The sequence below is a fragment of the Tachysurus vachellii genome, chromosome 11, assembly GCF_030014155.1.
Source record: "Tachysurus vachellii isolate PV-2020 chromosome 11, HZAU_Pvac_v1, whole genome shotgun sequence".
Lineage (NCBI taxonomy): Eukaryota > Metazoa > Chordata > Actinopteri > Siluriformes > Bagridae > Tachysurus > Tachysurus vachellii.
Genome location: NC_083470.1, coordinates 23,301,493 through 23,320,882, shown reverse-complemented (window position 1 = coordinate 23,320,882; position 19,390 = coordinate 23,301,493). Strand labels below are relative to the sequence as shown.

At 38.0% G+C, this 19,390-nt stretch overlaps 1 protein-coding gene across 1 annotated transcript in view; it reads right to left on the bottom strand.

The window, feature by feature from the left end:
- LOC132853914 (phosphatidylethanolamine-binding protein 4) overlaps positions 1-19,390 on the bottom strand; it is a 79,682-nt gene that overhangs the window by 37,094 nt on the left and 23,198 nt on the right. The window contains exon 4 of the mRNA XM_060881957.1: positions 11,782-11,880. Within this exon, the coding sequence (XP_060737940.1) occupies positions 11,782-11,880 (99 nt within the window). The remainder of the gene's footprint in view (positions 1-11,781; positions 11,881-19,390) is intronic.

Below are 19,390 nucleotides of genomic sequence, written 5' to 3'. Positions count from 1 at the left end.
GTACCAGTACCCAGTACCGATACTCGGATCGCTTAGAAAAGTAATAGCAACAAACTTCAGACCAGGGTCTACAACATATCTGAATTTGATGCATGTGGCTCGAAAGCCCTAGGCCACATTAAATTTTATAAATTTTTGTCTAAGCTTAAATAGGAAAACAAAGCCAACATAATAATTGAAATATTCATCTGTGGGGCCTGTAGGGCTGAGAATGTATACGCAAAAATCATGGTCAGAAATATGACGACAGAAAAAAGTAAACAAACGACTGCCCAGGTTGTGCAGAAATCATAAAATTCACCTGACACCAAAGACGGGCCATTAGAGAAAGGGATAATTTAAAACTTTTTGTGTGCTGCATTCACAGCTTGTTTTTGTTCTCAGAAATCATCTACATAATAAAGTTGCCTGTAACCCCAAATTGATCTGATTAACTTAATTCTCTGAATAAGAAATGCACTGTTAGTCTGGTGCATTCCCTTAAATTTGCTGTCAATTCTTTAAACAATAGGAAACCACTTGCAGGAAATGTAATATCTGTGTGAGGGCTGCACAGTTTTGTCCGTGAGATACGACCGTCTGAATCTCCAGTAAGAGCATCACAGAACAAAAGCATGATGAAGTATCTCTGCATCACACTGGGGTTAAACTAGAAAGCATTTTGGAGAATCTTTTGTTTGATTAAAAAAAGTTTCACTTTTCCTTTTTTTTTCTTTGCGAAAGCCCTGAGAGTAAAGATGGGCGTGAGTGCAGCCTCGCTGAAGGAAAGCGTCTGTCACGCAAGGGGAAACGAGCTGCGCTGAGGGAAATTATACCATGTGAACAAGCACTGGGGCCCTAATAACACCTAACAAATGAAGCGAAAACTTCACATTTTTTAAATACAAAGACAACTATGTCCTGAGTGACACATAAACACACACATACACACAATACAGTCGAATGCATATACACGCACACACACACGCACGTTTCACCACCCACGCACAAACATACTCACAGTATTCAATAGACTGAAAGGCTGCAATCAGTGTAAACAGCACCTTGATTTTTTTTCCAAATAAACAACAGTATCCAGAACTCAGTAAGGGCTTGGCATAACAAACTCCTACAGCTTTCACCATGTCACTGACCCTAAAGATGAGGCCAGGAGTCACTTACAGAGCTTAACAGTTTTTCAGCTGCATGTGTACAAACACACAAACACACACACACACACAGAGGGAGAGCGTGCAGCCTGCAAAAAAAAATCCTAATCCAATCAGCTGCCACTAAAAGGACGAGCGATAAAAGCAGAGCTGTGTCTCTCTATAGGCACAGTGTACATAAATATGTCTAAGACACACACACACCACACAACTGCATGAATAAAATACACAATACTTTCTCAGTGTGTGACTGATTGTCCTGTACCTTGCTCTCATTTTAAAGACAACTTAGAGCTCACAGAGAGAGAGAACGAATGTTTCGAGAAATGTTAGAGTATCTACACGTACGTTTGAATCTTGTTGTTTGTGTGTGTGTGCGTGTGTGTGTTTGTGAGGCAAAGAAAGAGTGACAGAAAGAGATACAATGGCAGAGAGATAGAGAGATAAATAAAGACAGACAGACAGAGAAAGAAATATACTAACTGAGCACTTTATTAAAAACACCTGTACACCTACACATTCGTACATTATCTAATCAGCCAGTTGAGTGCCAGCCTTGCCTTAAAACACCTATAACTGGATACAGTCCAGCAGGTAATGTTCACATCAACAAGAAGAATAAGGGAAAAATATGATCTCAGTGACTGTGGCAGGACTGTTGGTCCTAGCTGGGCTAATCTGTGTATTTCTATAACGGCTGACCTCCTCGGATTTTCACGCACAACACTCTTTACTCAAAAGTGAGCGTTTACCAAGAATTATACAATAAATAATAGAAATTCCTTGTTGATGAGATACATATATGCAGTACGGACTGGTTTAAGCTGACAGTAAGGTGATAATAATTCTGTATTTGCCACCGACAGAATAAACCCATGAGCCTGCCTTGGGTCAACTGTCCAGGCTGGTGGAGGTATAGTGATGTTGTGGGGAAAGTTTCTCGGCTCACATCTTTGGGTCCGTTATTACCAACCAATCATCACTTGAGTACCATAGCCTCAGAATACTGTTGCCGACCATGTGTAATCTTTCATGCCTACAATTTATCACCTTCCAGCATGATAATGCACCATGTCACAAAGCAAAAATCTCAAACTCGATGGCTCTGTATTCAGTACAACACCTTTGGGATGTGGAAGAACGGAAAATTCCTAGCATGAAAATGCACCTGTAAAATCTGCAGGAACTATGTGATGCAATCATGTCAACATGGAGCAGACTCTCAATGGAACATTTTCGACATGTCGTGGAATCCATGCCATGAAGAATATAAGGCAGGTATAACTGTATAGAGAGGTTTAAACTTTATAAGCCAAAAGATTAGGAGCAAAACAATATTATTATTATTATTATTATTATTATTATTATTATTATTATTATTATTATTATGAATATTACTGTTATTGTCTTTGTTGACTGACACCTGGGAATAGCAGGTATAACTGTTATAGACTGATAAATATCTCTTTGTGCTTTAACGCTAATCAGCCAATAGCTTTTAAAGTCAGCTTCATCAACCACAAAACTTCTCTAGTGTTGAAATCCTGGAATCATAATGCACAATTCCTGCAAACGATCATCTAATTTATCCACTCCTGCTCTTAAATGATATTGTGAATTTATGAATATTGTGATCTGTGGGTGGACTATTAGGCTGGAAAGTAAATACGGGTTTTTCACCCAGCAGTTTATTTACATAAGTAAACTCCTCTCCTTTGCTAATGACTCTCCTGTTCATTACTGTCAACACTGAAAACAAGAACATCTGCATTCACAGAGAGACATAGAGAGCGAGAGAGAGAGAGAGAGAGAGAGAGAGAGAGTGAGAGAGAGAGAGTGAGAGAGAGAGAAGGAGAGAGAGAATATACTGTGGCATTACAGAGTACAGCAGAGTGAGAAGAAAAGAGAGAATGAGACAGAGTACTTGGGAGGAAGGAGAGAGGGAGGGAGGAGGAAGGGGGATGACAATCTGGAGGGAAAGTTAGTTAGAGGCAGAACAAGCTGTTTAGGGAGCGTTCTTGGTAATGCTCCATGATTGAAGTGCGAGAGTGTGAGAGCAGGAGGGAATTGGGAGCCGGAGCAGGTCAGGCACGGCGGGCGCTAAACTAGGAGGGCATTTCGGCTCCTGAAGGCTCCTCTTTTCATCACCATCTGCTCCACTGGAATTAATAACTTCATTATCAATTCCTGCTTCACTAAAGAACTTATCAGCAGACGTTAGTTGCGCAAACACTGCGGACACCGAAGGAAACCTTGTTTATGGGTTTGAAAGACAGAAAAAATGCTATTTGGCCAGTTATGTGGTTTGTGCTGTCCTTTCAAGTTGCAATTTTCCACACAGAATAATTAAATGATTAAATAAGACAATTATAAATAGCTAGATGACCTCCAGGTTGTGCTCAGTTTACTAATACGAGTCGCTGTAAATATACGTTCATGCTCATGGTTATCTAAAAGAATATGTTCATACGAATGTTTTATATGTCGTAAAAAATTCTATATCTATTTTTATTTTTAATGATATTTATCAAATACAACTAATGAAAGCAAGCTCTATGCAGAAATCGCACTGCTGCGACGTACCGTTCTGCAATAATATATTAAGTACAAAATGCCTGCTTGTAAACTTTAAGGCAGAGATCCCTAATGTTAGTGTAACGAGACCCTGGACTGTGTGTTCACACTAGCAAGCGACAACACAACCCAACATAGAGACTTCATATTCCAGTGAGAGCAGCAACATGGTATCAGAGCAACAACAGACAAACATTTGAACTGAGATCTTCTCTAGATATCAAACAACCCAAACAGATCATTTTTTGCCACTAGATGCTATTTGTGAACAACAATGAGCTTAAAAGTGGATAAAAATATTTTCATCAAAGATAACATAGTAGGAATGTGTCAGTTTCACACACCGATAAAATACCAAACAAAAGTCTAAGACACGTAAAGAAATGCTATAAGGCAAACATTCCTTCAAAATTAATTAAATTATTTATTTTCTACATAAAAAACAATAATCAAGAGCCAATATTTGATCAATATTTGTCATGATTTTAAAATCGCATCAGTGTCCCTGGTTTACGTCATACAGTTTTATAAAGAGGGTGTTTTTTTCTGAGCATCTTGAAGCATCTATTCGATAATCTTCGTGTGAAGACCTCAGTAATATTTAACTTTACTGATGTGCAAACCTTTTTTTAATCAAGGACATCTCGTTTGTGTTTTCCATCTTTTTTTTTAGGATGTTAAGACTTTTGCACAGTACTACATGTGAAGGTGGTTTATAGCAGCAGGAAAAAAAAAGTTTCTGGCTCAAAAGTTTAGTTGGAATAAACCACTTAATTTACATTTATAGCCTTATCCAGAGCGATTACATTTATCTCATTTATAGAGACGAGCGATTAAGGGTTAAGGGCCTTGTTCAGGGGCCCAGGAGTGGCAGCTTGGTGGCCCAAGGATTTGAACTCACAACCTAAATATCAGTAGTCCAACACCTTAACCACTGAGCTGCGACATCCCCACATCTAATGTATCAATAAATTAAATGAAAATGAAAAAAAAAAAAAGCATTTAATTTACTGACATCTATGTCAACCAATGAGAAATGGTGACACTTTGAAAGCTCTTTAGACTTAGACTAGAAGTTCTACAGTGAAAGTGTGTAGATTTTGGCTATTAAGGGCTAGGGTTAGACTTAGGGTTTGACTATCTACCAGGGAAAAAAAATAAGTGTTTGTGGACAGTGCACAGTCACAAGTAACAGCGTTAGCAGTTCTCACACAACCACAATAGACAAACTGCAACATGAGAGACTGGAGCTGGCATGAACACAGGTTTAGCTGTGAAGTTTACAAGCTAAGTATGCAGTCATTAAAAAAAAAAGGTAAGTTTTAATACCTGGTAAAAAGGATAAAAGTGGTTTGAATGACCTTAACATAAAAGCAATACCACAACCTCAGAGATTCAAGAGCGGTTCAAGAGCTCAAGCATCCGATTGGGAAATTGTTACAGGGGCAGAACGGACAAAGAGCCGAAGAGCACGAAGCGATTAGTTATAGTGAGGGAAAACATGGCATGAACAATAACAGAAAACGCTTTCTGAATTGCGATCTGTGCCAGAAATCTCGAGCGGTAGCTTCGGCTGGCAGCTGATTGTGAGTGGCGAGCTGGCAGCAAAGTGAGAGAAAGGATCCATCTGCACAAGAGCTGCCAAACAGAGGAAATGACGCACTGAGCATGGTGTAAATACAGCGATGAAAACACTTCTCGTAGGGTAAAAGGTCAAATTACGATGCAAAGAAAAAAACAATCAAATGGACATGCAGAATAGACGTGACACATTAAGATACACTCTAATCATGCAACACAAGCACTCTAGAAGTTAGCTCGTAGCTTCACTACCAGAGGTTACTAAATATGGAGAAGCAACCTGGTTACTCAAGTCATCAACAAATATAGCATCTCTGGCAGCAACAAATTAAACGCCTACACGTGCATTGTGGCTTATTGTTAATTACTTAATGATACGTGAGGAGTTGTCGTTTACCAAAAGACCGCAATCAAACAGAGAGGGAAGAAACTGTGACAAGATTAATGATGAAATTCTCTGTATGTATATATACATATATATATATATATATATATATATATATATATATATATATATATATATATATATATATATATATATATATATATATATATATATATATGTATATATATATAAATACAGACAGGTTTTTTGTACTGAGATAATAAATTACCACCTGAAACTAGATGAAAACAAGCAGGATTGCTGGATGTTAATATGGCATTAACACAGCTTTCAGACAGCCAGCGCAAACGTCTTCAATTGCACGGTGTTATAAAGTGTCATCTAGATACATCACCCTAAAAACCAACACTTCTCATTTATAGCTAAGAAGAAAATGACAACATTCCTTTAATTATACTCTCCAAAATAGCCAGCATCACATCATATTATACAGCTGCCCAACCTAGATGGACAAAACCTTGCTGTTCAAACCCCTTAGTGTGCCATATGTGACAAATGACACTCACTGACTAGGGAGGAAAGCAGGTTTTGTCCTCATCCTGAACAAATATGAGTTGCCTATGATAGGATAGGCTTCTGGCTGTCAATTTGTGTATGTCACAGAATGTAGAAAGCATTATCTAGAGCCTATGAATAAAACACAAGCTCTTCTAAAGAAAGCAATGGTCAAGTGATTGGAAATTATGCCATTTGAACTTCTCACATCTTTCACTTCACAGAGATACAACAGAACACACTGTGATCTTGTCCATATTGTAGAATATTGATTGTAGTAAGTTTTAGCCCGCTTTACTCACTCATAGAAAAAATTACCCAAAACTTCGTGTTTCTTTCTTTTTTTTTTTTTCTTGTCAAAAGATGCCAAATGACATCATATGGGAAGGTCAAGAGATGTGCTATTAATGACACCTAGTCACCACCTAAGTCATTTTCAGTTCCAAAACATTCTGTCAAGGTCATATTTAAAAGCTGAAAATAAAGCTATTATTACACGTTTAAACTGAGCATCATGACACAACCGCATTTGGCAAAAAAGAAAGTGAAAAACAAATGGCACCTCACCGTTTTCTTCACATCGCAACATAACACAGCCATTTAACCACATAAACAGAAAAGAGAAGTGTAGTTCTAGATCTTATAAAGTGTTTAAAAAAATATCTTAAAAATAACTGTACTGTAATTAGCTTTAGATTTACACTTTAATGCATCGTGTATGCTCGTTGTTCAACCTATAGTTGTTCCGTATCTAGCGCATATAGCAAGTTATTTTGTAATAAACAATTTGATTGTATTGTATTATTCCAACTACCGTATCATGTTTGTCAAAACTATTTATAAAAAATTGAAATTTGTAATAGAATGAATTAAAATCAGAAGGTCTGTGTATAATTGGCTGTGGTGTAGGTTTTAGTAGGATTTTGTCAGCTGAAACAAAGGACTGATTTCAGGCGTTCTTCTCATCCACCGTTAATTTTCTCTAAATTGTCCATGTAATTTGGGCTATTAGAAGCATCTCATTTTATTCTTGCAGTGCAACTTGGTTTGTGTAGATGCACAAGTTTCAACCACGACTGAAGTATTATCTCGTTGAAGTGGCGTTTTCAGATCTGAGGCATCGAAGCTTTCAGCTTCCATTGAACAAAAACCTGAGTCATTTAAAAGTTATTTAACTTCAATTATTTAATTAATTTTCTTAACAGTATAGTAAGTATATAGTAGTCGGGTTGGAGATCAGGATACTTCTTAGACACAATATACATTATGAATGGTTTGCTGAATTATAAAATATTTGAATGCAAAATGGTTAATAAAAGTTTTTGAACCTACTGCCCAGTTATCAACATACCACCCAGCCCTGTGTAGTCTAGAATTGTGTTTAAAAGTTCAGCACACGTGTATTTAAACACTCGTTTTAGTTGAGGTTAACTGATATTAGCTAAAATATATATTTATAAGACCATTTCTTGTTTTCTTCACTTTTTATAATCTCCTCTCCACAAAACATCTGCAGTTGTCTTTTTCTCACTACACTGACTTTTTTGCCGCATTCTTCCGTGACGTAAATAAAATGTGGATATTGAGAATAATATATAATACTTAGGAATTAAGGTGTATAGGAACTAAGATGTGTAAGTGTATTGGCCTTCTTACTATAGAGCTGGCCAACATTAAAAACAATACGTTTCGTTATCCACATGCAATAAGCTACTGACATTACATCTGCTTGCACGGGGGTGTAACAAGTCAAATCATAGTTGTAATTTAATTTCTAAAAAAAGGAATTACAGAGCAGACTTCTAAATAAGGAGTATATGAGTGAGAGGGGAAGCGTTCATTTGTGTGGCACCTGAAGCCCCAGAGTATTCCAGGACACCTAATTCCACACATTCACACGGGACTTTATTATACCTTAAGCGAGGTCAGAGGAAGTCACTGTAGCAATTACTCACCTCCCACCTGCCTCATTAAACCTCTGACCAACCGTGGCTTCTCATCACGAATCCAACATGGCCTGCCGGCCAATCGGTGAGCGGACAGGCGGCATGCCACTGCCCACACACTGACAGGGTATTGAGAGGTTGTCTGTCTAAGCACCTGAAATACATTTGTTTATTCACGGTGTGTCTCCTGGCCAGACGGGGAGGAGACTTATCTCGCTCTCTATCTGTGTGTGTGTGTTTGTGTGTGCACGTGTGCGTGTGTGTGTGTGTGTGTGTGTGTGTGAGGGAGGTAAGGGAGAAAGAGGGGTAGAGAGAGAAAGAAAGAGGGAAAGGAGAAACAATGATGAGTTTAGAGATAGAGAAAGAGTACCAGAGTGCATGCATATAATATTGTTACATATAACACAGAAAGCTGTACAAAAATATAGTTAATTCTAAACAGAAAGATACCATTAAAGAAAAAACATTTTTATATATTAAAATAATAATATTTAAATAAAACAGGAAGTTCACTAAAGCGTTTATCCCCACTGTGCCTGGATGAAGAGAATTATAAAAAAAAGTAGGAATAAATTAACAAAGCATTTCGAGTTCATGCTAAGTTCCTTTCCGTTGACTTCCTCTTGTTAAAGACACAAAATGAATCAATTGCTAATTATTTTGTTAAACTTAATGATGTCGAAATGAAGTACAGTTACTACAGCAACACCATTAACGATCCTGGGTCTGCCATACCACACCATGCCTGCTGTCTATTAATGTTTTCACCAGCTGCCAGAGTCGACATGATGCTGTTTCTGTACGTTGATGCTGTTTAAAGAAGAGAAAATGACCTGCAGGGCCATGTTGTGTGTTTGTGTGTGTGTGTGTGTATGTGTGTTTGTGTGAGCACGTTCAGTATCACCACTGTATACTTCAGCACACGTGGAGACATTATAAACATTAATAAGTGTGATACCTACAACCAGAGTGCAAAACAATGTATTTTAGTCAATCATTTAATTAGGGTTGTTAAAATAATTAGCAACAGTCTGAAACAAGAGGTTCCTTTATTTTTTTTTACTATCTTTTATATCTGTATGTGTAATGTTGATAAATACAACTATGGAGTTCATATTTCTTCTAAACAGACCTGTAACAAAACACTCTACTGTATACTTGCCTAGTACAATGAATCTATTAATGGTGGATAAAATGTGGTATTAATATGTGTTTGAACGCATCTCTGCTTATTGGCACAGGAAGACTCATACTGGGTTTCACAAACTGGGTTTAACACCTGCTAACCCTAAAAAAAAGGAACAAAACCTTGCCCCATAAAGTCCTTTCACAAATCACATGTCATTTCTAACATGAAATGTGAAAGGAGGCGGGACTTCCAGATGGCGTCAGTTAATATCGGAGAGTTCAAAGCACCTCCGCAAATGTTAATCGTTGGCACATCTGCCATTTTTACTGCGGTAAATAAAGAAGACTGCTCTATTAGCGGGGTTTGGAGTGATAATTCTTAGCGGTGTACGTGTCAAAACGTGGCGTACCTGCACGCAATGCATAAAGCTTAGCAAGTGTATGTGTAACACTAATCTATTTGCCATTTGTTTTATTTAACATGAGATAAAATATATTGCAATATGATATTTTAGCCTGATCACCCACACAGGTAAAGACACAGTAGTAGTAATTAATGAATCTGAAAGTATTTCACGCTAACATTTATTTTCATTTCAACTGTAAGAGGAAAGGGTACTAGCGAGTCGTACGAGGCCATCTGGGCCGCTCACACTCGTCTTTTGCTATCTCGCTAACTCGCACCACACTTTCCCAGCGCTCATGCTTGAGAGAACTGACGTGCAGTTGTTGCTGTCATGCAGAAGAAATGTTCGCCCACCCGTCTGTCACGAACGCTTATCATAATAAATATTAAAGCGCTACACGAGGAGAAACATTGCTCAAACTTCAGCTTCTTTCCCTTCTGAAAGTGATAAGTGTCAGTTTTATGGATACAAGGGATGACACTGTGTGCTTCTGTGAATGAACGGTTGACTTGGAAGCTCTCAAAGAAGAAGATAGAGAAAGAATGAGAGCGAGAGAGAGAGAGAGAGAGAGAGAGAGAGAGAATGACAATCAAACAAATGCTGAATATTTGGAAAGTTTCATTCGAGCTGAAACACCCGTGTCCCCGCTGCTGAATCTGGCTCTCCATCTCCTGATGACTAACGTGATATTTTTATTCAGTCATTATGCAACGCATCGGAAACGCAGCACAAGTGTGAAGCACATGGAAGGTGCAGATACAGTCGACACAATCCAGGAATTGTTTGCCCAACGAAGTGTTTTTGACACCTTTTCCTTTACACATTATGTCCAGGACTGTGTGTGCCAAGTCCGTGCTTTATCTTTGTCTTTTTATCAGCGCAAGGTTCTATTTATTTATTTGTGCTTTAATGTTCATTATAAGTATAAGGCTTGGTGGAACAGGTGACGTTACAGAATTAGCTTTTCACAATATATATCTGCGATTATTATTATACGTCAAGATGTATGTATTTTCAAAATATATTGCTTCGAAACGAAGTGTAGCAATTATTACAATCATCAATGTGTCTACTACTCTAATGATTATAACTTAAATTTAACTAGCTTGTTTTTTTTATCTCTTTCTTTCCAACTCAGAACCCGGTTTAGTGCAATTATGGTGTTAATCCACTATTTATACACACAAGCTAGTGGTGAAAATGAAAGGGAAAATATACATTTGTGTATTCACTTAGCATGTGCCTGTGGACTGGGGTGCAGTCAGTGATCCAGTTAATCCCAAAGGTTATCAGTCGGGCTTTTTTTTTGAATGTGGTTGTTCAAGCCACATACGTCAGCGCTATACTCCTCCCAAACGGAAGTACGTCACTCGCAGGTGATCTTTCACCCAGGTGTCTCGTCGGGTCTTAAAACGCGCTGCTGCCGTCAGCGAAAATGCAGCAAACAGTAAAAGCTGTTTTTTGTAGCATAACCGTCGTAACAAGTTTTTTCATCTTCTTTTTGATTGCATTCTGAAAACCGCATACACCAAAGCGTGTTCCATTTCAATTACCCCGGAAATGAAGTAAAATATATTTGCATTTTGGGCGGGAGTAGAAAGATCGGATCGATATCCGATTCGCCGAGACGCATTTATGTGGCCTAATGTAAATGGAACAGTTTTAACAAATTAGATAGCTATCGGATCAGAGAAAACACATGAAGTGACCAGGTGTAAAAAGGTCTGGTGATGTTAAGTTATCAGTGAGTCCTCACTTAAATTCTTCCACTTATAAATATAAAACACCATGTCTTCATGGAGCTCACTTTGTGCACAGGGGCGTTGTCCTACTGGATCATTTTTGGGCCTCTTAGTTAAGGGACATTTTTAATGCTCCAGCATAAAACACATTCTAGATAATGATCTGCTTTCACATTTGACAACAGTTTAGACAAGAACCACACATGGCTGTCCACAGACTGACTTTACCAATGCCATATAGCATTTTTAGCTCACCAGTCAAGAGCTTTTTGCTGCTTTTATATTAAATGTTTTTGCACGGTGAGCTCCCATGAATGATGTCCAAAGACAGAATGGTTATTTTACTTCACTTACTTCAATGTCAGCCATCAGCCAGTGTCTCCAGTAGGCTCGAGAAGGGTTAGTACGGCTGGGGGCGTCTGGGTCCACCATTATCAACGTGTATTTCTTCTGCTGCAAGGAGAGAGAGAAAGAGTTGAATGAAGGCATTAGTAATATGATAATGAAAAATTACATTACAATCACCTGTCTTCCTCTCATGCTTTCTGAGAAAGCCATTCGCCCACCTGTTACAGAAAAAACTAATTATGCGACTGAATTTAATTTGTATGTTGTTCTCAGCAATGCTGCTTTTTAAACAAAGTGGAGTAAAGTATAACAAAAAAGTAAGGGTTGACCCAGAAGTTGTATATCAGTGAAAAAACATCAGCCGAGCCCAGTGCAGCGACAAGATCAACCGCTTCCAGGCTCATCCAAAATGCGTGATGGTATGGGGAAAAAAATGCCCTAATTAGCTGCTGATTTTTTCAGGCCATCTTCCACTCCTCGCACATTCACTGTATCTCAATCTGTCTGCGAGTTTTGTTATTTCCTCTTCCTTTCCTGCTTTCTGTCTTTTACAACAACACTTTCCCCGTAAACAACCTGGCAGACATTTTGGGGCGCTATATGACAACGACAACGACTGACCGGCTTAATTGCTCCAAATACTCGGCTTTCGCGTGTCTCCGTAAAGTTGGAGAATTGTGGGAGCAGATTGAATTATTGCGTGAGCACATTTGTCATCTCTGGTGCTGAGCCCAAAATCTGCCAGACCATATGATGGCGTTATTATTATACGCCTCTTTGCAGCAAACAGGGCTGTCAATCACAGCAGTCACTGTGCCACCACAGCCCCTCCTCACGGCAAAGAGACAAACGCAGTAACATATAACACATTTAGGTTCAACAGTCTAGTTGTTCTCTTTAGCAAATGGAGAGCTTAAAAAGTACTAAACGTTAAAACAGTAAAGAAAACTGCTGATCACTTGTTCCTGCTTACATCTGAAGCAGACATGACCTATATCTGAGTTTTGTCTTGTTTTTGTATTAAATATGTGAAAGTTACCGCTCTGCCTTTGAAAACACTGGAAAAAGTCAGCATGAACTGCGAATTGTAGATGCGACAGTTCCTCAACCTCGTAGTTTTGTTTGTGCCTGCATGCAATATACTCTAATATCAAAATCAATTCAAATAATACTAATATATTCATATATTCATATGATATATTTCATACAATCTGACTAGGCAGTTACTAAAGATGAGGAATTAAAGGCTGTAAATGCAACACACAGCACATGATGCTCATAGTTATTGAACATGGCCTTTCTTTGTCCCATGAGCTTTATATCTGACCGCTTGCTTTGGTCCAGATGAAAGTAAAAAGCTTCCTCTCACACAAACCTTTTGACGCTCGATCGTGCTGCTCGATCCCAGTTTCTTGTTGCGTGAATTTTCTAATCTAATCTAATCTAATTTATATGCAGATATATATATATATATATATAAAACAAACAAAAAAAACCTCAAAGACAAAACGAAAATAACGTGTTTTTTTTACACATTGCAAAAAACATGCTCACAGCCTCTCAAATACAGCTTCACATTTCTCCTCAGCGGCACAAGATAAAGATGGCAAGAACATAATGCTTCTTGTAAGGATGTACCTGGGTGAACTGTATTTTAAATTAATCTAAAAAAATGCTAAATAACCCGGAGACTACTTATGATGAATCATAATCGCATGAATTAAAGCCGCTAATACGTGAAAATAAAAAATCCCTCATCTCCCCCACCCCGTATCTCCAGGGGCCAAATCCTCTGCTCACCTGACACAAAGCAATGAAGCGAAACAAGCCTAAGCCTAATAATCGGATGATGTTGTTAAGTTTTAGCGATAGCGCCTGCAGGTAATACCCAAACACATGACAACAATAGTGCCTCCTCCACACGCTATCAGCTGAAACCTTGAGTCTGGTGATGCCAACAGCCACGGGTGTGATATGCACTGTTCTCAGACCTGTTGCCTTAGAGACAACAACAACAATATGTATACTATATATACTGTATATATATATATATATACATATATAATATTAGACTTTTAGTAAAATGCATGTGAAAGAATTGAATCTTTGACAGATTTAAAATACCAATTTAAACAAAAAAGTCAATCAATATTATTATGCATGGAATTGTCTCTGGAGGCCAACATGTATATACAGTACCTGTATAATTAATGTGCATTTAGACAGATGGAGGAAACAAATGTAAAAGAGAAGTGTGTTTGTTATTTCAGGGGTATGGGTTTGAGGGTCTCTCTCTCTCTCTCTCTCTCTCTCTCTCTCTCTCTCTCCCCCCCCCTCTCTGGGGCTTTTTACATTTGGTGACTTCATGCGTTTTCTGTGATCCGATAGCTATCCGATGGTAAAAAGACCAGGTCTAAATGCCCTCCGAAACGGTTTCGAGACGGATATAAATCCGATGGTTCAAACCAGTTCAGGAGGTGGTCTGGGACGCGTTTCAGATGAAACTGGACAGGTGGAAGTGAATGAGGTTGTTCAAGCCACATACGTCAGCGCTTTACTCCTCCCAAACAGAAGTACGTGACTCGCAGGTGACTTACGAGTCGTGCATCTCGCCAGAAACAAATATGTTTTCCCATCACTGCTGGCTCTGATCTTTCACCCAGGTGTCTCGTTGGGTCTTAAAATGCACTGCTGCCGCCAGCGAAAATGCAGCAAACAGTAAATACTGTTTTTTGTAGCAACCGCATACACCAAAGTGTGTTCCATTTCAATTACCCCGGAAATGAGGTAAAATATATTTGCGTTTTGGGCGGGAGTAGAAATACTGTATCGGATTGATATCCGATTCGCCGAGACGCATTTATGTGGCCCAATGTAAATGGAACAGTTTTAACAAATCAGATAGCTATCGGATCAGAGAAAACACATGAAGTGACCAGGTGTAAAAAGGCCCTCTCTCTCTCAGTACTTAAGATACACAAAACGAGCAAATGCTGGCACAGTTACGGTAAAATAACGTGCTGTCATATAACTTAAAAATGAGAATCTCTTCAGTTAAATAATGACATTTTTATTACAGTAGTAATGGCAAATGACTGTAAGTAAGTAACATGTAATTGTTTATTCTTCATTAGATGTAAAATGATTTTAATGACCGATAAACAAAATAAACCCTTTGACAATTCACACTAGACCGAAGTCCAGCATTTTATAGCCCAGCATTCTTCTGACTTGCTTTGGGTCCCTAGTGAAATAAGAACAATTATAATTTTCCTTCAATATTCTTAACATTCTAGTTGAATGTGCAGAAATATTATAAAAAGCCAATTCCAAAACACGATTCGCATTTAGCAAATCACACTTACGCTGAATTAACCCTGCTTAATTTTTACTAGCGATAAAAATAAACAGTGCATTTTATTTGTATTAATAAAAATAAGCTGTGTGCAATCTATTAAAACCTTTCCTGTTTTTTTTAATCACAAAATACCATACAGTGAACCAATCATGAAAAAGCTCAAATTCTACACATTTTTCCACCACTAATTCTAAATGATACTAATTATATATCAACACGAGTATGTTCTTGTAGCTGCCACTACTCATTACAAGTAATTAAGCTAATGAGCCTACCAGCAATAACCATTATAGTTAAGTGCAGATTCTACACAGTTATAATACTATGGACTTCACCATCACTACCGTTTTCTCATCTCACAAGCAAAGACTGGAGTTACCAGCACAAGAGCATGTTCTGTAGTGTTTTATTCCCCTTATATCACAGTGATTTGCCAACAATAACAATAAAAATGTATTAAATGTACATTTTCATTCATTTATAGTTAAATCTCTTAAATTATAGCAGATAAACTGTCACACCCTCGCTAGTTCGAGACAAAACTATTGTCACAGAGAACATGGAAAGACTACCCACAGAGGACAAACCTACCGAGACAGTTAAATAAACTTCTCCTTACACAAAGCTTCAGCATATCGATAATTATGTTAAATGGAAACATACATGACAATAAATAGTATTTCTTTCTCTAATTGCTGGAGAAAATTAGAAAAAATAAATCTGGTCCACTTACAACGAATTGTAGAAAATCTACAAAATCTATAAAATGTCAGCAGCTGAATGGGTGTTAAAATGTTGTCATTTTTGTAAATAAAAACCATTGAAACATATTAGAGATGTGTGTATTAATAATAATCAAATATATTATGATTTTGAAATGCAACGTTACTGTATTCCTGACAGTTTGTTATCAAATCTATCTACCATGATACATATTTTGTAACAGAAATGCCTTTAAGCTACTGATGTCCCTCTGTACCATCATATCCCCCATAGCACCTACACACTAAGCTTGTTTGGTGTGTCAGGATCAGATCTGCAGTACAGATTTGATCTGTTTAAGCTTGTGTGTGGAAACCCATCAGGTGGAGAACAACCAGAGGCTGCGATCACACACAGTGATCACCTGCATCCATACATATGTCTGTGTTACTGTACAGAAATCCAGGGCTTGACTATTTAAAGTTACACATGTTGGCATTCTACCAGCACACCAGCTATTCAGCTTCTAGCTTTAGGGCCTTCTGGAACCAGCATGAGAAGTGCTGATTGGTGAAGTGTGTGCCAGAAGCTCAGCTGCAGAGCAGTTAAGTCGATGTAGAACAACAGTGTGTCACTTCTGAGATACTCAGTTTATGCAATTACAGTACATGACATTATATTACTGTAGTAAAGCTAACATACTCACCCATACAGCTTATTCAGTATTCAACTTATAGGTGTTGTCGATATTGATAGCTTTGTAAGTTTGAGTTTCTCAATGGCGATGGATGACAAGTGAAATATCAGGTGTGGAAACATTTACAGTATATATCAATGTCATGTCCAAAGGCAACAGAAGTTTTTATATGAAGCCATAATCTTTGTCACCTACATCCAGGTCACAAAGAGACATCAATTCAAAGTATTCTATACTTATTTTCTTTCAGATGTTGCCTCATTTACCTGGCATTCTAAAAAATCTGTTTGCCAAAGTAACCAAAGATAAGTAATCTGAAAAAACAAAAAAACAAAAAAAAAAAAACAGGAAACATGATAACTGAGTCGAGATTTCGCGATGGCACTAAGACACAACAGAGTATATAAAGCTGAAAACTAGTCAATGGATTAACGCCGAACACCTTAACACGGGTGTGATCAGGAAACACACCAACTTCAGGACGGGGCGAACATAGGACTAGGATGGGAACAAAAATCGCATGACATGAATGCAAAACAAAACATGAAATCAGCACTTGCATGCTACTTAAGGGTCATAATCACCACGATCCCTCAGATCTACTAGCACATCCCTAAATGTCCCAACAGCTAAGAACAAAAAAAATAAAAATTGTACTATAATTCCCCCCAACAGAGTTGACCAAGTGAACCAGTGCTGACGTACTCATCGATAGAGACTTCAACGCGCTTTTGTATGTCGCTCTGGATAAAGGTGTATAAATGTAAACGTAATCATGCAATTTGTTAAAATGGGTGCTTTTCAGACTCCAGATGTTGTTAAAAAAGCCAAATCACACGGTGAGGTAATTCTCAGCGGATCAACAACCTAAATGGTGGGCTTTTCATCCAGGACATAACTGTCTGTATCTTGCACATGGTCCCTCTGTAATATTTAAGCTTTTAAATAAGCTGGTTAACTTTATACAGTATGTTGAAATATTCAGTCATTCCTTTAAAAATAAAAATTGTTTTAAAACTCAACAACTGCAGTGATCTGTGTTTTCCATAATTGTTTACCTCCGAGGATGTGCAAGTGTTGGACAAACCAAAAGCGATAAGATCGAAAGGGATTATAGGAAGAACGACAAGAGATCAGAGGGAGCGCACATAAGGCTAATAATCTGTTGACAATGCCAGGAGAAACTATGACGGAAAACTGTAGAAAAAACAAGTGGAAAGAAAGGAGAAGTATGGACACAGGAAGTGCATAAAAAGCAGAGGAAATCGGGTAGGGAAAAGAAAACAAGGAGGACAGCTGAAAAGGAAAGAGCAAAATAAAAAAAAAGTGATTGGGAGAACCAAAGAAGGGAGAAAATAGTTGAGGGCAAACGGTGGTTACTATCAGAGGGCATAGGATGAGGTCAGTGCCAAAGGTCAGAAGTCAGAGAAGGGGCAGTAATTGAATTCCGACTGAGAAGGAAAGAGAACAGTGTAGCTGCTGAGATTAGATGTTCTCTCTGTCTCTCTCTCTCTCTCTCTTACACACACACACACACGTACGCCTATCTGTCGCTCTATTTCCCACACACCATCATGAGGTCACTATCTTAGGAGGAAGGTGGAGGGAAGGTCTTAAAGGTTAGGAGAGGTGTTCTTAACTGTCGCTGTCATCTTCCGCTCCTCTGCATGAACACAGACACAAACACACATTTTATATATACGTTTAAAATAAGACTGAGACAAATTAAAGATCATTTGCTTTGCTTTTACAAGATAGAACTCCAGCTGAACACTTTAGGAGATTTTGAAGCACTGTGCTTCTCCATCCTTTTAAGAAAAAAAAAAACAAAAAAAACGAAGCGATAGAAGATTGTTTGGAAATTTGGATCTTCATGGCTCCGTTACAGCTCCAGGGACCAGGAACAGAATCGATATCAAGACGTACTGAAGCTGTTCTTGCAGCTTATGATGGCCCAACACCATACTGACACGCTCCACGTTTGGTTTATCCTTTACTTTATTATCCATCTGTCTACCTAATATAAATGACGATTTTGAGGAAACGACTGTCTTTAGTGGGAACTTAACCTGTTAATCACTTAATCAATCTACAAACTTGAAACTAACTTATAGTCTGTGAAAAAAAATTGTTCTTTTAATGAATTAATAATTGCAATTGTTGGCAAATGAATGTGGTATATAAATTAATGTGGATTATAAAATAATCTGTACAAATAACCACCACACCATCCCATCACCACTGCATATTTTCCCCACAACAGAACACCTCCAGCTCATACTTATGATGTATTACTTTAAGCAAGCTTTTGCAATATATCTTACATAACTGATATTCTACTGAACTTTCCAAAAGAAAAGTTAACGCATTTTCATGATTTTACTGTGTTTGAAAAATCACTGGTGCAAACCTTTAATGAAATAACTTGCAGGATAAAATCCAAACGCTGCAGATGTGTGTTAAAGTGTTGTCAGTGTTAGTTAGCCGATGGGAATATGGAGGAAGGAGGATGTGAATTATCAGTAAAATGGTACTGGGAGTAGTGCATTAATTATGGAGTAGATAATTAACTACAGAATTGGTGTCTAGGAGTCTAGTATTAGTGCAGGACGTGTTGAACGTGTTAAACTTAGTGTAATTGCATGGGATTTGGCCACTTCAGAAATCTCAAGAGATCTAAAATATTGTTTACTGACTCGACCCTCACTACCGATTACTTCCACTTAACCACTTCTGATTAACATTTAGGTGTAAAAATGCTAAAAAAAAAACGGGCTACAGTATATTTGTAATGGGCTACGGTATATTTCACTGATGATCTGTTGTCACCTTGGTGCAGCATGTACATAACCGTGAAG